General features: G+C 41.6%; 1 protein-coding gene across 2 annotated transcripts in view; it reads left to right on the top strand.

Moving 5' to 3' along the window:
* The window catches only part of LOC114656373 (inactive dipeptidyl peptidase 10-like), a 992,193-nt gene that overhangs the window by 846,247 nt on the left and 130,117 nt on the right, over positions 1-15,829 (top strand). For both annotated transcript variants that reach the window (XM_051930748.1, XM_051930749.1), the window contains exons 8-9: positions 1,847-1,967; positions 5,102-5,256. In XM_051930748.1, the coding sequence (XP_051786708.1) occupies positions 1,847-1,967; positions 5,102-5,256 (276 nt within the window). The remainder of the gene's footprint in view (positions 1-1,846; positions 1,968-5,101; positions 5,257-15,829) is intronic.

The following is a 15,829-nucleotide window of genomic DNA, read 5'->3' as shown; positions in this document are numbered from 1 at the left end:
TGGCCCCTATAGTAGTTGTTTTTTTTATTACTTTATTTTTACTTCCGTAATATTTGGAGGAGGGGGCACAAAAGTAAATTTCTGCTTAGGGCACCCATTTGGCCAGCAGCGGCCCTGATTGCACCCAACGGGACGACACGCGGAAGAGCGTCCCAAAGCAATCGCAGTCTCCCAGCGCTGTAGCAGTTCTCCGTAAAAGCGAATCCGAAAAGATCACGGACTTGCTATAAGCGCCTGCCGTCAATGGGTGATACAAGGAACAAGGAACGTTATAAATATGCAGGGCCCTGCCTGACTGCTGTGTCTGTGTATAAATAACCGCGCTGTTGCTGTTTCAAGCTGAATAAAGCTTGTGTTGCTAAAGTACTGAGACTCAGCTTCGTGTTTTAGGGTGCAAGACGGGGACTCGCACGTCACAGCACACACACGCGTGAGCACACACACACACACATGCGCGCGCACACAGTCACAATGCTAATACTGTAGTAAACACTATACGCAGAGAGAGAAGAACCATCAGCTCAGTTGTGATCACATGACGCTCAGCAGAAAAACTACTCGTACTGCAAGACCTCGCTCGTTTATCAAGTGAAAAATTATTAAAAATTTTTGCTCATCTTGCAAAACACTCATAAACCAAGTTACTCGCAAACCGAGGTCCCACTGTGTATTTTGTTTTTGTTGCAAACTTTTCTCCGACACCAAAATCTAGTTGACTAGTACCGATGGAAATAGCGACTGGAAACATATGCATAATAATCTCTCCGAGCATGAATCTTCTTCAAAACACATGATTGCTGTTAAGTCTTGGTATGAACTTGCGGTCAGGCTGAACAAAGGAGAAACAATTGATAAGCAAAGTCAGCAGATAATGGAGCAGGAGTGTGAGCATTGGAACAACGTACTTAAAAGAACAGGGAATATCAGCAACGTGACTCCCTGCAAGACAGCAGCGCTAACGCTCCGCCACTGTGTCACCCCCATGTGTGTAATTATTAACAGTATTCATTATTTAAACGAAATTACCGATTTATCTGTAAAATGTAATATACATACTTCAATGCTTTTCATCTTGAAAATGATGTTAAGTATAAATCTAAGGATTCTAAATGTGCAGAGAGTTGGAATATCGTACGTTTAATGTGCTCAGTGTGGCGATCTATTGCTGGCGATTCGCTGCAGTCAGGAGCAGAGGAAGCCCTAGAAAAAATGTGAGACTTTTAAAACGTATCGTGTCGTTACGATCAGGAATATGCGACGCTTGAATATAAAAGCACCATGAATACATCTGTATGTCGGCATTTTGCTTCACCACATCGAACCATTTATCAAATATCGAAGCGCGCACACCGATCTCGTAGGATCCGCAAAGCGGCTTTCTGTCACATGTACATGTAGATAGTAAACAGAGACTCTGACGTCACATTCCAACTTTTAGCACACTGCGCCCCCCGACTTTTTGCTGGTACTGCAACTCGCGCACGCGTCGCGTTAATTTCTGAGGACCTGCTCAGAGGACGCATCAAATGAATGCTCAGAACGGGTGGCGGCCATGATACGGGCGCGTACGCGTTCTGAGCGTGAAGTATAAAAGAGCCCTTAGTTTTTTCTTTTAAGGAAATTTGTTAACACAGTTCAATTGTCTTTTGAGATATCTCGAACAGATCACGCTGCACAGGGTTTTGAAATTTTCCCTAATACTGGGGTGCCATCCCGGGCAAATCCTATGATACATAGAACAACAAAAGAGGGGTAATCATTTTTATAGGCCCTGTAATATTATATTTATAATTAACAAAGATGAAGGACATATGCCATGAATGCTATTCTCTACTTTTTTTCATAGATCTACATATTTGAAAACAACATCTACTATCAGCCTGATGTAAAGAGCAGCTCCTTGCGTCTCACATCTTCTGGGAAAGAAGGAGTCGTTTTTAATGGAATAGCTGACTGGCTGTATGAAGGTGAGAAAGTCCTTTTCAGATCACGGGGACACGTTCTTGCCTTAAATGTCAGGCTGCACTTCTAGTTTTAAATGATCAATCTGTTGGGTCAGACTGTTCTTGCTGTGCATCACCTCTTTCACAACAAGGGGATAGAAGTCAGAATGTGTGTGTCAGCAACCTGGTGTAAATGACAGATGGGAATGTATTTGTACAGTCATCAGCAGCCAGGTCAGTGTCACTGGTGATAAGGTTTACGCTCTAGTAAAGGTGGAAAAAAAAGAAAAGTTAAATAAATTAAAACTGGAAAACAACATTAAAGAATGCAGAATTGACTTTTTTTAAGGATAACCCTTTGTCTGCAATGTTTGTAATTGACTTTGGAGGGTGCCGGAGCTGAAAATGCAATAAGATGGGAAAAAAAAACAAACATTTTAGGTGACCACTGAAGTGTGCAGAGAAAGAAAGAAAAAAACACAAAGAATTTGTAGCCCTGAAGACTAAAGTGACTTGGATCCTAATGTTTATATTACAGACACGTTTTCCTTTACTTAGGAAACTGGTGTAGTCTTGTCATTCTGTCTAAAATAAAATATTTACATTTTCAAGGGTGGCACGGTGGTTAGTGCTGCCACACAGCTCTTCTCGGACCTTTGCATGTAGTGGTACAGCTTACCTGGGCTCACTTTAGAACTACGTCCAGTTCTAAGAGAAAGGAGATTGGACTTGCGCTGGTGACTGTTTAGCTTACAGCATAACTTTGGTATTTTTCAAGGTGAAGTTATTTCTTCATGGCATGCAATTATTTACTAAATGAGCATATTTTATAAAGTTGGAGAATAATTAGCCTGTTCTTATGTTTTATAATGGAGATAATGAATATCTTAGTCACAATCCACCTTAATGAAAGGATACATTTCTGTGTGTCTGAATATCTGTGTGTCCATCCAGTTGCTATGTCTCTGTCCTTTCAACAGATGGCCCATCACAAACATTAGCACCACCTTTTTAAATCCCATACCGAATGGCATATAACAGAGACATATGCATTGCATTTGTCATTCCAACAGATCGCCCACCACAAACATATTTAGAAATAAAACGCATTTCATATGTCATTCCAACAGATGACACATCCAAAATATTAGCACTGCTTTTATGAATCCCATACCTAAATGATATATAACAGAAACATATGCATTGTATTTGTCATTTTAGCAGATAGCCCATCACAAACATTAGCACAACTTTTATTAATCCTGTACTGAATGGCATATAACAGAGACACATGTATTGCAGTTGTCATTCCAACAGATGGTCCATCACAAACATTAGCACCACTTTTATTAGTCCCATACAAAATGGCATATAACAGAGACATATGCATTGCATTTTCCATTCCAACAGATGGCCCATCACAAACATATTTAGTAATAAAATGCATTTCATTTGTCATTCCAATAGATGGCACATCTCAAATATTAGGACTGCTTTTATAAATTCCATACCAAATGGCATATAACAGAGACATATGCATTGCATTTGTCATTCCAACAGATGACACATCACAAACATTAACACTGTTTTTTTATGAATCCCATCATAAATGGCATATCACAGAGATATGTACATTGCACTTGTCATTCCAGCAGATAGCACATCAGAAGAATTTGCAATAAAATGCATTGCATTTGTCATTCTAATAGTTTGCACATCCCAAACATTACCACTGTTTTAATGAATCCCATACCAAATTGCATATAACAGAGACATATGCATTTTATTTTCCATTCCAACAGATGGTGCATCCAAATTATTTATAGTAGTAATACATTTTGGTATCCTGCCTTATTATGCTTTCCTTTGTCTTTTTGTTCTTCAATTATTATTATTATTATTATTATTATGGTTGAGAATAAGAGTGTAAAATTAAGTAAGAATTTCAGGTTACTGTCTTAGCACTGTTATAAATGATTTCTGGTTCGCCCCTATATAAAATTTCACCTAGTTAATCAGCCCCATTTGTTTCTGAGTTAAAGTTTCTGTTAGCTGACATCCTGAACAAAAAAATATATATACTGTGTGTATATATATATATATATATATATATATATATATATATATAATTAACAATTCACTATTTTCATTTCAAGATGGTGTTTCTGCATACAAGAGGGTCCCGGTCACAATTTTATTTATTTATTTATTTATTATTCATTTTTGTCATTTTAGTTTGTGTTTCTTCTGTAAAGTGTTTTTGTCTACAATAATGTGATACTTTTTTTGTAGTAAAAATTTGGATTTTGTGCGTTGACTATTTAGTGGTTTCCTGTCACACTCTCGCTGCCATTGGAGAATGTGGCCGCGTTCATAAACCGTTGTAGGAAGGAGAGTCGCGTGTGCCACTATTCTTTCAGCACTGAGACCCTCATAGGTGCCGATGAATTAATTATTAGCAGATCAGCTGTAGTCGTCTTCTGTTTTGAAATCTGACAGAAACACATGCATGAGATCAGCACAGTGCCTATAAAAAGTCCTAATAACACCCAAGATGACCTCTGGTCCTTGATGGTAAACGGGACGGCAGTGTGGAGATGTGCAAAGCTGATAGAGAAAGAGAAAGTCCTGTGCACAAAGACCATCATGGCTATCAAAGGGGCGTCTGCTAGACACTGACTTAATGGGGTGAATACTTAATGTGATCAATGATTTTGTGTTTTTACATTTGTAATTAATTCAGGCCACCTTGCAGGGGGCCCTTTTTAACTTGGATATTAAAGAGTCTTTTTCTGTTGATCAGTGTCAAAAAAGCCAAATTAAATCTATTGTGATTCAGTGTTGAGTAACAATAAAATGTGAACTCTTTCCAGGCATTTTATTGGCAGTGCTTTTGATTTGGGGGGTTAAATTCACTTTTGAATGAAGGTAACCTGTGCCTTGAGCATGGAAAAGGCGCTATATAAATAAAATGTATTATTATTATTAGAATGAACAAATCAGGTCAGGCCAGTGAAGATAATGCTTAAAGTCATTCTGCCATTATATTTTCTAAAGACGTGAAACATTCCTTTAAGTAAATCTGTCATGAAGAGTGTTGTATGTCTTTAAGGTTCCTGAATTTTTTTGCTGATGTAATGCTAATATACTGCTTACAGAGGAACTACTACAGTCTCACGTTGCCCACTGGTGGTCTCCAGATGGAGAAAGGCTGGCATTCCTGATGATCAATGACTCGCTGGTTCCAAACATGGCTCTCCCACGCTTAACCGGCAGCCTCTATCCGAAAGGAAAGCAGTATCCGTACCCAAAGGTAAGGGAAAGTGCCGACTCGTTTCAAACGACTTTCATTAAATTGTGTTCTCTTGCCAGGCGACTAGTGGCTTTCAAGGATTGAGGATTAGGATTAAAGCACTGGATGCTGATTACTCCATGAATACTTTATCCAGAACGGGCTTCTTAAACCTGTTAAATCCAACTTCATCTTAATTGAAAATAAAGGCGTTAGGAAGCATGTGGGATTTGTCTGATGATGTTATTTGGCGTCAGTGAAGAAGCCCTTAATTACACTTGTGTTTGTGTTTTGTTTCTTTGTGAAAAGACTTTTCAGTTCAGAAAATATGTTTAGCATGTAATGTTATTATTAGTGTTATATATACAGAGTATGGCGGGTGGTTCAGTGGGGTGGTGGTTAGCACTGCTGCCTGGCATGTATGGTGTCCTTGTATAGCACCTGGTTGTTGTCTATGTCAGCGGTTCTCAAACTGTGGGGGGAAGTAACAAAAAAGGGGGTGCGAATGATGCCATATGTGGTGTAATTTCGCTATTCGTAGGGAAATTTTAAACTTGTAGCAAAATATAGGAGTAAATTTTATTAGGGTTTCAAAAAAACGTTAGGGGGCGCGAATAAAACTCGGGTCGCAAATACTTAAGGGTTGAGAAATGCTGCTCTATGTTCAGTATGCATGTTCTCTCCTGTATTAGCGTAAATGTTGTGAGACATACTAGGAACGTTTATTGGGTTCATCTACTCTCGCCCTACACACAGCTACACACGCATACAAGCAGCGATCCTATCCAGGCAAAGTCTCAAGTGGTGCCAAGTGCCAGTCACTCCGCAGTAATCTGCATAAGATTCCCTATATAGCGATTCACTATCACCTACTCTATAACAAACATGTGGGTTGTCGTCGTGGCACACATACTGTAAAAGCTCAACGCTTTTGGTTGTATAGCACTTACTAACCAAACTATGTGTTACTTTTAGCGCAGTTGCTCTAATTATTGAGGAGCGACCTCAGTAGCCTTAATAAACCCTGTGAATAGGAAAGTAGTGATCTGACTCACACTTGGTACCTTTTTATTATTTCAATTACTCTAGACAGATGACAAAATATATAAGAAAATATATAAAAACAATCTGGTATTTATTAACATATAAGAATACCATATACAGTGAAACCTCGGGTCACGAACGTCTCGGACCACATACAAATCGGGTTACGACCAAAAAGTTCGCCAAACTTTTGCATCTGTTCATGACCACACACTCGGGTGATGAACAAGCCAGTTTCCCTTCGGATTCATACGCGCCGATGATTTCCGCACGTGTTCTGTCTCTCACTGTGCATTCCCTGTGCAGCGACAGAGAGAGAGTAAGAGCACGAGCGAGAGAGAGAGAGAGTGCAAGTAAGCGAGAGAAAGTGCGAGCGAGGGAGCGAGTAAGCTAGAGAGAGAGAGAGAGAGAGCGTGAGAGTGCGAGAGCGAGTAAGTGAGAGAGAGCACAAGCGAGGGAGAGAGTAAGCGAGAGAGAGCGCGAGCGAGGGAGAGAGTAAGCGAGAGAGAGAGAGCGTGAGAGTGCGAGAGCACGAGCGAGCGAGAGAGAGAGAGAGCGCGAGAGCATGAGCGAGCGAGAGAGAGAGAGAGCGCGAGAGCATGAGCGAGCGAGAGAGAGAGAGCGTGAGAGTGCGTGAGCGAGTAAGCAAGAGAGAGCGCAAGCGAGGGAGCGAGTAAGCGAGAGAGAGCGCGAGCGAGGGAGCGAGTAAGCGAGAGAGAGCACGAGCGAGAGAGAGAGTAAGCGAGAGAGAGAGAGAGCGCGAGCGAGAGAGAGAGTAAGCGAGAGAGAGACAGAGCGCGAGCGAGCGAGAGAGAGAGCACGAGAGCATGAGCGAGCGAGAGAGAGAGAGAGTGTGAGAGCACGAGCAAGCGAGAGAGAGAGAGCGTGAGAGTGCGAGAGCGAGTAAGCGAGAGAGAACGCGAGCGAGGGAGCGAGTAAGCGAGAGAGAGAGAGAGCGCGAGAGCACGAGCGAGCGAGAGAGAGAGAGAGCGAGAGCACGAGCGAGCGAGAGAGAGAGAGAGAGAGAGAGCGTGAGAGTGCGAGAGCGCGAGCGAGTAAGCGAGAGAGAGCGTGAGCGAGGGAGTGAGTAAGCGAGAGAAAGCGCGAGTGAAGGAGCGAGTAAGTGAGAGAGAGCGCGAGCGAGCGAGAGGAGAGAGCATAAGCGAGCGAGTGAGAGAGAGAGTGAGAGTGCGAGAGGAGAGAGCACGAGCGAGCGAGCGAAAGAGAGAGAGAGAGAGAGTGCAAGCGAAGGAGTGAGTAAGCGAGAGAGAGAGAGAGCGTGAGTGAGCGAGCGAGAGAGAGAGAGAGAGAGCGCAAGCGAGAGAGAGAGAGCCCAAGCAGGGTTTTTTTTGGCTGGAATGGATTAATTGTATTTACATACAATCCTATGGGGGAAATTACTTCGGGTCACGACCAAATCGGGTTGCAACCAGAGTTTTGGAACGAATTATGGTCGTGACCCGAGGTTCCATTGTAGAAGAAAATATAATCTATATATCTAATCTTTATAGAAGCCAAATACCACTGACTCACTCATCATAAAATCTCCCGAACCATGAGGACTTGGGACTTGAAATTTGGAATGTAGGTTACCCTTTGCCCATAGGTGCTCACTAAGAAACGGTTTTAAAAATTTTGAGGTCCAAGCGCGTTCTGTCTGTATGTCTGTCCAGTTTTCACAAGAGAATTACTTAACGGATTTAGATCTGGTTCTTTTTTAAAATTTGCTTGAACTTCTCTCATCGTGTTAAGTACCGTAGTTCGCTGGCGGTACCGATGTATTTATGCAAATCCAAGAGTGTGGCTGTGGGCCTCATTCACTCGCCAGCCTCTGTTCGAGTTGGTCTGCCTCTCTCCACTTGTTAGAGTGCACCTTGCCTCCGCTTAGCTGGCAATTCCTGTTGGTTCCACAGACATTATCATCTACAGATTCTTAATGAGTAACGTTGGACGTTTTAGAGAGAGAGAGATCAGAGCTACGTGTGTTTTAGATGGTAGTTGCTCATTGCCAGAGATATCACAGCCATGTGCTTTACTCACCATGCGGGGAACGCTTTCTAGTGAGAGCGGAACACGATCAAATATAGTGCCATCTATTGATTTTTAAAGTTTGTCTTGTTTCATTACTATGTGGGTGAAACCACGGGGTACAGCTAGTAGAAAATAAAATAGATAGAAAAGTCTGGATATGAAGAACTGGTTATTGACTTTTGCTGCACCAAAGATCCTCTTGTGTCCGGTCACTGTTCATGGAATGGATGTGGAGGTGGTGCACTCCTACAAGTACTTGGGGGTCCACATCAATGACAGGTTGAGCTGGTCGCAGAACACAGAGGACCTAGAGAAAAAAGGGCACAGAAGATTATTGTTTTCTTTGAAGAACGAGCTCCTTTAATGTGGGAAGTGACATCCTTCACATCTTCCACAACTCTGCGATTTTCTGCGCTGTAGTGTGCTGGGGCCGGTAACATCACATCAGGAGAGGCCCAGCTAATCAACAAGCTAATTGAAAGGGCAGGGTCAGTAATGGGACACATTCTGGACCCCCTGGAGGTCATAGCAAAGGAGAGTATTAAAACAAAACTGAGTGCCATTATGAACAATGCTGCACATCCTCTTTGAGACACACCAACACTGAGGACTTTCAGACTACAAATTCCTTAGCAGAAGTGTGTCAATGGGGGCTCCTTTATAGCATCAGCAATACGTCTGTCTGTATAGTGTCTCACTGGGACTGCGACTTCCAAGTCACAACTTATTTCCTTTTTTTTAATTTTATTCCTTTTTAGGAATTCTGGTGTGTGTTCAGACCATAGTGTGTTTGTGTGAATATTTATTTATCTTTCTGTTTATGTATTTATTTACTCAAAGACCTTCTGTAAAATGCCAAGGAGACAAATAAAGTTAGTTTAATCTATCTATCTATCTATCTATCTATCTATCTATCTATCTATCTATCTATCTATCTATCTATCTATCTATCTATCTATCTATCTATCTATCTATCTATCTATCTATCTATCTATCTATTGTGACAAATAGGGGGTGCTATCGCTCCCTTGAACCCTTGGATCAAATGCCAGACACCAGGTAAAAGTCCAAATAATGGTTTATTATAATAATACAGTGCACAAAGCACCTCCACCTCCACTATGCTTCAATAAACTATCAATTCTCAATAACCAATCACAATGATCAATAATCAAACAATCCTCCACTCTCCCAGACGCGTTGCCACCCTTCCACCCAGCACAGTTCAACATCTGGGATCTCCCACAGTCCTTTTATAGTCCTTGACCCGGAAGTGTTTCTCTCTCTGTCCATGTGACTGTTAACACTTCCGGGTCAAATAAAAACTCCTTTTCTTCAACTCGGAAGCACATCATTTCCTCTCTCCACGTGATTAGGACGCACTTCCGGGTTGTAGTGAAAATAATCCTTGTTCCTCCCTGCAGCACCTTCTAGCATCCCCCATGGTATCCAGCAGGGCTGTGGATAAAAACTCCATTGTCCAGAATTCCCTGCTGGTCTTCGGGGTACCTCCATGCTGCAGGGAGACATCCACCTAGCGGCCTGGGGGTATTGGCCGGGATGAAAGGCCCGCCATCTATCTATCTATCTATCTATCTATCTATCTATCTATCTATCTATCTATCTATCTATCTATCTATCTATCTATCTATCTATCTATCTATCTATCTATCTATCTATCTATCTATCTATCTATCTAGTGCTGTACTGCCTTGAATCCCTGTGTCTAAAGACATGCAGGTTAGGTGGATTGGTGATTCTAAATTGTCCCTAGTGTGTGTCTGGTGTGTGTGCCTGGTGTGTGCGCCCTGTGGTGGGTTGGCGCCCTGCCCGGGATTTGTTCCTGCCTTGCGCCATGTGTTGGCTGGGATCGGCTCCAGTGGCCCACGTGACCCTGTGTTAGGGGATTCAGCGGGTTAGAAAATGGATGGATGGAAATACAGATATTTTTAAATATGGAAAATTTCAGTTGATGCTTCTCACTGCACCTATGACTATATGTATATTGTAAATATAGCAGTAATAAAAATTGCAAATCTTTCTATCTAAATAGTCTTAGAAAAGCTTACTGAAAATTAGAAGTGTCAAGCGGGTGACATCCTAGGCAGCTTTTGGCTTAGCGATCAGTGTTTTAGATTACATTTAGGTTTTGGTGCCATAGGTTACATTTTCTGACGTCCAAATCAGATGGTATCATGTCTCTTGATCTCAGACGTCACTTCCTATGTCGCTCTTCTGTCGTTGTTGTCTTCTCTTTTTCTTCTTTTTTGGTCCATAAGACTTGCTATATTTATGTTAAAAACAGTCACATGGATATGTGATAAATAATGAACTCTATCAACATTTGTCAAAAAATCTAAAGAAGTGTATCAGAAAACGATGGTTTTATTATCAACAGTATTGCCAGTAATCTGTTAATTACTTTACTTTTACCTGCAATTGAATGAGAGTCCTAGAAGCACTGGCACCTCACAGAGTGCAGGCCTAGAAGTTTACGTGCCGTAAATATAACGCGTTACTTTGTGTTGTCCGCACTTCTCACACATAACGCATCTGGTAGCTGGTGGCTGTTTGCACTCAGTGGGTGGTAGAATGTCCATGTAGTTCTGTGCTGTGACAAGTCGTAAGACTTGTGATGAAGAAACACCTTCGGAGAAGTGATCTACATCAGCACCAGAATCTACAGGTTCCACATGATTGTTAAACGCGAAGTATGAGAGAACTCGTACCTCAGTATACAGCCACTACAGACACAGCCAGCTTGTTGGTGAGCGTTGCTGCTGCATCTCCATTACGTGCTGCCATCTAGTGGATAGCCATAGAATGTTTTTTTTTTTGATGACAATAGCTTGTGGAAAATTGTGTTATAAATAGACAGTCGGTAGTTATGTCATTGCGAGAAAGGGATAAAGTTGCTGATGCTTTGAAACAGCAAGATGAATATTTTGACAATAATGACAGTGATCAAGATAATGACAATCAATTGAATGTTGTGGAACCTGTAGGCTCTGGAGCTGATGTGGGTTGCTGCCCTGAAGGTGCTTTCCTCGTCATAAGGTGTCCGATTTGTCACGACTGTGAGGACAGAACTACAAGGACATTCTTAAGCTCACTGAGTGCAAACAGTCACCAACTACCAAACATAATAAGTGCAACACGCGTGGACAGCACAAGGAAACACGTCATATTTGTGGCACATGTGCTTATCAGCCTGCACTTTGCATGGTGCCGTCCTTCAAGGACTCTCATTCAAACGGAGACGTATTGTCACGTTGCAGGTGAAAATCAAAAATGGACAGTTCCTTTTAATTTTTGACAGTGCTACTCTTGATAATGGATGGCAGGGTAGTGCAGTGGTAGCGCTGCTGCCTCGCAGTAAGTAGGCCTGGGTTCGCTTCCTGGGTCCTCCCTGCATGTTCTCCCCGTGTCTGGGTGGGTTTCCTCCCACAGTCCAAAGACATGCAGGTTAGGTGCATTGGCGATCCTAAATTGTCCTTGGTGTGTGGGTGTGTGTGTGCCCTGCGGTGGGTTGGCACCCTGCCTGGGATTTGTTCCTGCCTTGCGCCTTGTGCTGGCTGGGATTGGCTCCAGCAGGCCACCGTGACCCTGTGTTAGGATATAGCAAGTTGGACAGTGACTGCATCCATCCATCCATTTTCTTAACCCGCATATCCAGAGCAGGTTGGACAATGACTGAGTGACTGACTGACCTGTTGCTTTTTATTCATTTCTGTACATTTTGTACAAGTTTTTGATATGGTCCATTATTTATCCTAAATGCAGCGTCCCGGTAATGAATGGTCCAGCAGTTAATGTTGTTAATGGCTGTTTTTACTTAGCAGATCAAAAGATTAAATTGTCGACACCTCATTTAGCTGCCATACGGCTCGTCCCCCAGTCGCTGTCCGTACTCATCCCTTGTCTTTAATCTGCATATACTTTTGTTTTAACTATGACAGGGCTATTCTGACATTATGCACAAAATGCCAGGTTATTGAAGATGGTGTGACCTTTTACTGCAATATGGATTTGTAGCTCACATCGATCCATGCTGGCATTATCACCCCTCAGTATTCCATTAAGGGTCATGATGCAGCCTGATCGAATAGAGAGCTGTAGCTTCAGTCTGCAGCTTATAATACTTTTAAGACTTTTTTTTTGACTTTCAATATTACTTTTTTTGTGGAAAAACACAAGTAATATATCAATCCAGCCATTAAAGAAGTCTATCTGCCATGATAAGGATGAGCAAGCCTTTTTTTATAATGTGATTTTTGCTTTTAATTGTTATTAGGTCTCATTTAAATTTTATAAATTCAATTTTCAACCTATATAGGGAAAAGCCAAGCAAAATGACACCTTTTATTGGCTAACTAAAAAGATTACCATATGCAAGCTTTCGAGGCAACTCAGGCCCCTTCTTCAGGCAAGATGTAATACAGAAACTGGAGTTTCCTATGTTTATATACACACTCTCGGAAAAGAAACAACATTGGTAAATATTTAAATGAGAAATTTTGAATGTAAAAAATGAATAGATTCATTCAGGCTAGGGTTAATTTAACAAGAGAGAAAAGAACAATGTATTGTCAAGATCTCTGGATAAGATAACTTCGAAAAAAAATTATAAAAGAACTTCAGCCAATACTAAACAATGACCAAACACTGAAAAATGTATTTCCTGAACCTCCCCTCCTGGCATACAGACAACCACCAAACCTTCAACAATTAATTGTCCGAGGCTCCCTAAGTGAACCAACAGAAAATGGCACATCTCCATGCCTACAGAAAAGATGCAAAACATGTGCCCACATCTATGATACAGACCGTATAGTTATACCACACTGCCGACTTGAACATCACATCAAGGGTTCATTTTCCTGCAGATCATCTAATGTAGTCTACCTAATTTTCTGCATGAAATGTCCTGACACTGCACTCTATGTGGGAAAAACTGGACAAACACTCCGCCAGAGAATGAATTTACACAGGTTCCACATTAAACATGGCCACACAGATGTTCCTGTGGCGGCCCACTTCAACAGCCATGGACACTGTGAGAAGGATTTTAAAGTCACAGTGCTTATGGGCAACTTCAAAACACAGCAAGAGAGAAAAGAATGGGAAGTTAAACTCATGCTAAAATTTAATACTTTACAACATGGATTGAATAAAGACATGGGTCTTATGGCCAGGTATGAGGATTGTTTACATCTCTCAGAATGACAGACAACCTGACTACAGACCCACATTGTTTTGAAAAAACTCATTACAAACTTCAAAAGACTTTGTTGGACAGTTATCTTATCCAGAGATCTTGACAATACATTGTTCTTTTCTCTCTTGTTAAATTAACCCTAGCCTGAATGAATCTATTAATTTTTTTACATTCAAAATTTCTCATTTAAAGATTTACCAATGTTGTTTCTTGTCCTAGAGTGTGTATATAAACATAGGAAACTCCAGTTTCTGTATTACATCTCGCCTGAAGAAGGGGCCTGAGTTGCCTCGAAAGCTTGCATATTGTAATCTTTTTAGTTAGCCAATAAAAGGTGTCATTTTGCTTGGCTTTTCTCTACATTCATAATGGCTAACACGGTACAACACCCTAGTACTACAACCTATATAGAGAATTTCGAGGAAATATTGCGACCAAATTCATTTCAGGTTAATGGAGTATACACCATTTTGTTTTCTGTATGAATGAAACCATTTTGCTATGACGTGAGTTCCAGTTGTCGGGATTTGTGGGTAAGTGGATCGCAGTGAATGGTGAGAAATGGCAAATGATGTGACAAATGTTTAAAGGAAAAAAAAAATTAAATAAAACAATCTCACCTTACTTTTGGGGCATAATCCATAAACCCGATATCCAACTGTATGCTCAAAATGTGCAAAACGCATGCATTTTTTGCTAAAATGTTGTGAAATGTATATGTCCAGAAAAATCAGGAAGCATTCCCCTGCGACTTTGAACCCTTTAGGACCCTGTCCCCCACAATGCAACATTTTGGCACTAGGAAAGGCGCTATATAAGAATTATTATTCTTGTTAATACTATATCCCCAGTATGGGTGGAATGGTGGCTCTGAGGATCTAGTGACCTGCGCAGGCAATCAGAAGGTTGCCAGTTCAAATCCTCTAAATGCCAGAAATGAGTCTTAACAGTTGGGCCCTTGAGCAAGGCCCTTAACCTGCATTTGCTTCGTCCTGAGTATGACGTTAATCTGCATCCGGCCCTGCAAGCTGGTCCAAAAATGTAGGGGTTGGTGGCAGGATTGGCACTCTAGCCACCATACAAAAACCTCACACTGTTGAAGTGGGGTGCTGAGGTGTCACCCGCTGCACTCGGGTCCCAATCCAGGTGGCTCGTCATGTGGTAGGTGCGGCAATGCACCTGCTGACAACCTCTATAACCTCAGTCTCCTCAACAATTTTCAATTTGTAAATCAGAAGAGCAAAAATGTATGTTTGCCTGCTTGGACTTCTATTGTTTTGAGTTGATCCCATGCTAAAGTACAACTGAAATCCTTTTCCATTTTAAAATTAATAATATTAATAATACAGTTTATTTATATAGCACCTTTCCCATGCTCAGGGCACTTAATATTAACTTAAAAGGTTTGGCTCTTGGTTTCAAATGAAGCCAACAGTAATGACATAAAGCCTGTGACTGGATGCAGAAATGACAGCTCCATGAAGAAAGAAAATTTGATGCACAAAATACAAACTGATCAATAGTCAAGCTAAAAATCCATCCATTTTCCAACCTGCTGAATCTGAACACAGGGTCACGGGGGTCTGCTGGAGCCAATCCCAGCCAACACAGGGCACAAGGCAGGGAACCAATCCCGGGCAGGGTGTAAGTATCACAGTTTACTTGCAGTACTGATTTATTTGCGTGAATCTGAGACAGAGGGTGTGGGCCGAGGGGAGGGGGTGAGGCGCCAGTCTCCGTTCGAGTTCGTTGTACCTCTCGCCACGTGTTGGAGCGCACCTTAGCTAGTGATGCCTGTTTGTTCAGCAGACATTATCATCTACAGATTGTTTAAGAGTAACGTTTGACATTTTTGAGAGAGAGATCAGAGCTAAGTGTGTTTTAGAGGGTACCTGCTCATTGCCAGAGATATCACAGCCACATGCTTTTCTCCCTATGTCGGTGACGCTCTTCCGTCAGAGCTAATCACAATCAGATATAGTGCCTATGTTTGACATTAGAGCGTACCTACCTTCTGCTTGGCCAGAATTACATTTTTTTTAATTTTTTTTATTGATTTTTAAAGTTTGTCATAAAAGGACTGCTGGAGGCTCAGATCTCCGTGGTCCTCAGAAGTTGGTGCCCAATTGAATGGTGACTTCCTGTGGGACTCCAGTTAATATACTGATATGATTGTAGGGGGCATACATTTGGGTGTAATGTAAGTGACCTCAAAGTCCTTCTGGGTTTTTCTCCTCCTCCATTTTAAACAGACAGATGGATCAAAAGTTAGCGTGGTTGTCACACTTACTGTCATGCCAT

This window comes from Erpetoichthys calabaricus, chromosome 8 (genome assembly GCF_900747795.2).
Source record: "Erpetoichthys calabaricus chromosome 8, fErpCal1.3, whole genome shotgun sequence".
NCBI lineage: Eukaryota > Metazoa > Chordata > Cladistia > Polypteriformes > Polypteridae > Erpetoichthys > Erpetoichthys calabaricus.
The sequence above is the reverse complement of the archived record's forward strand: the minus strand, read 5'-3'. Positions and strand labels throughout refer to the sequence as shown.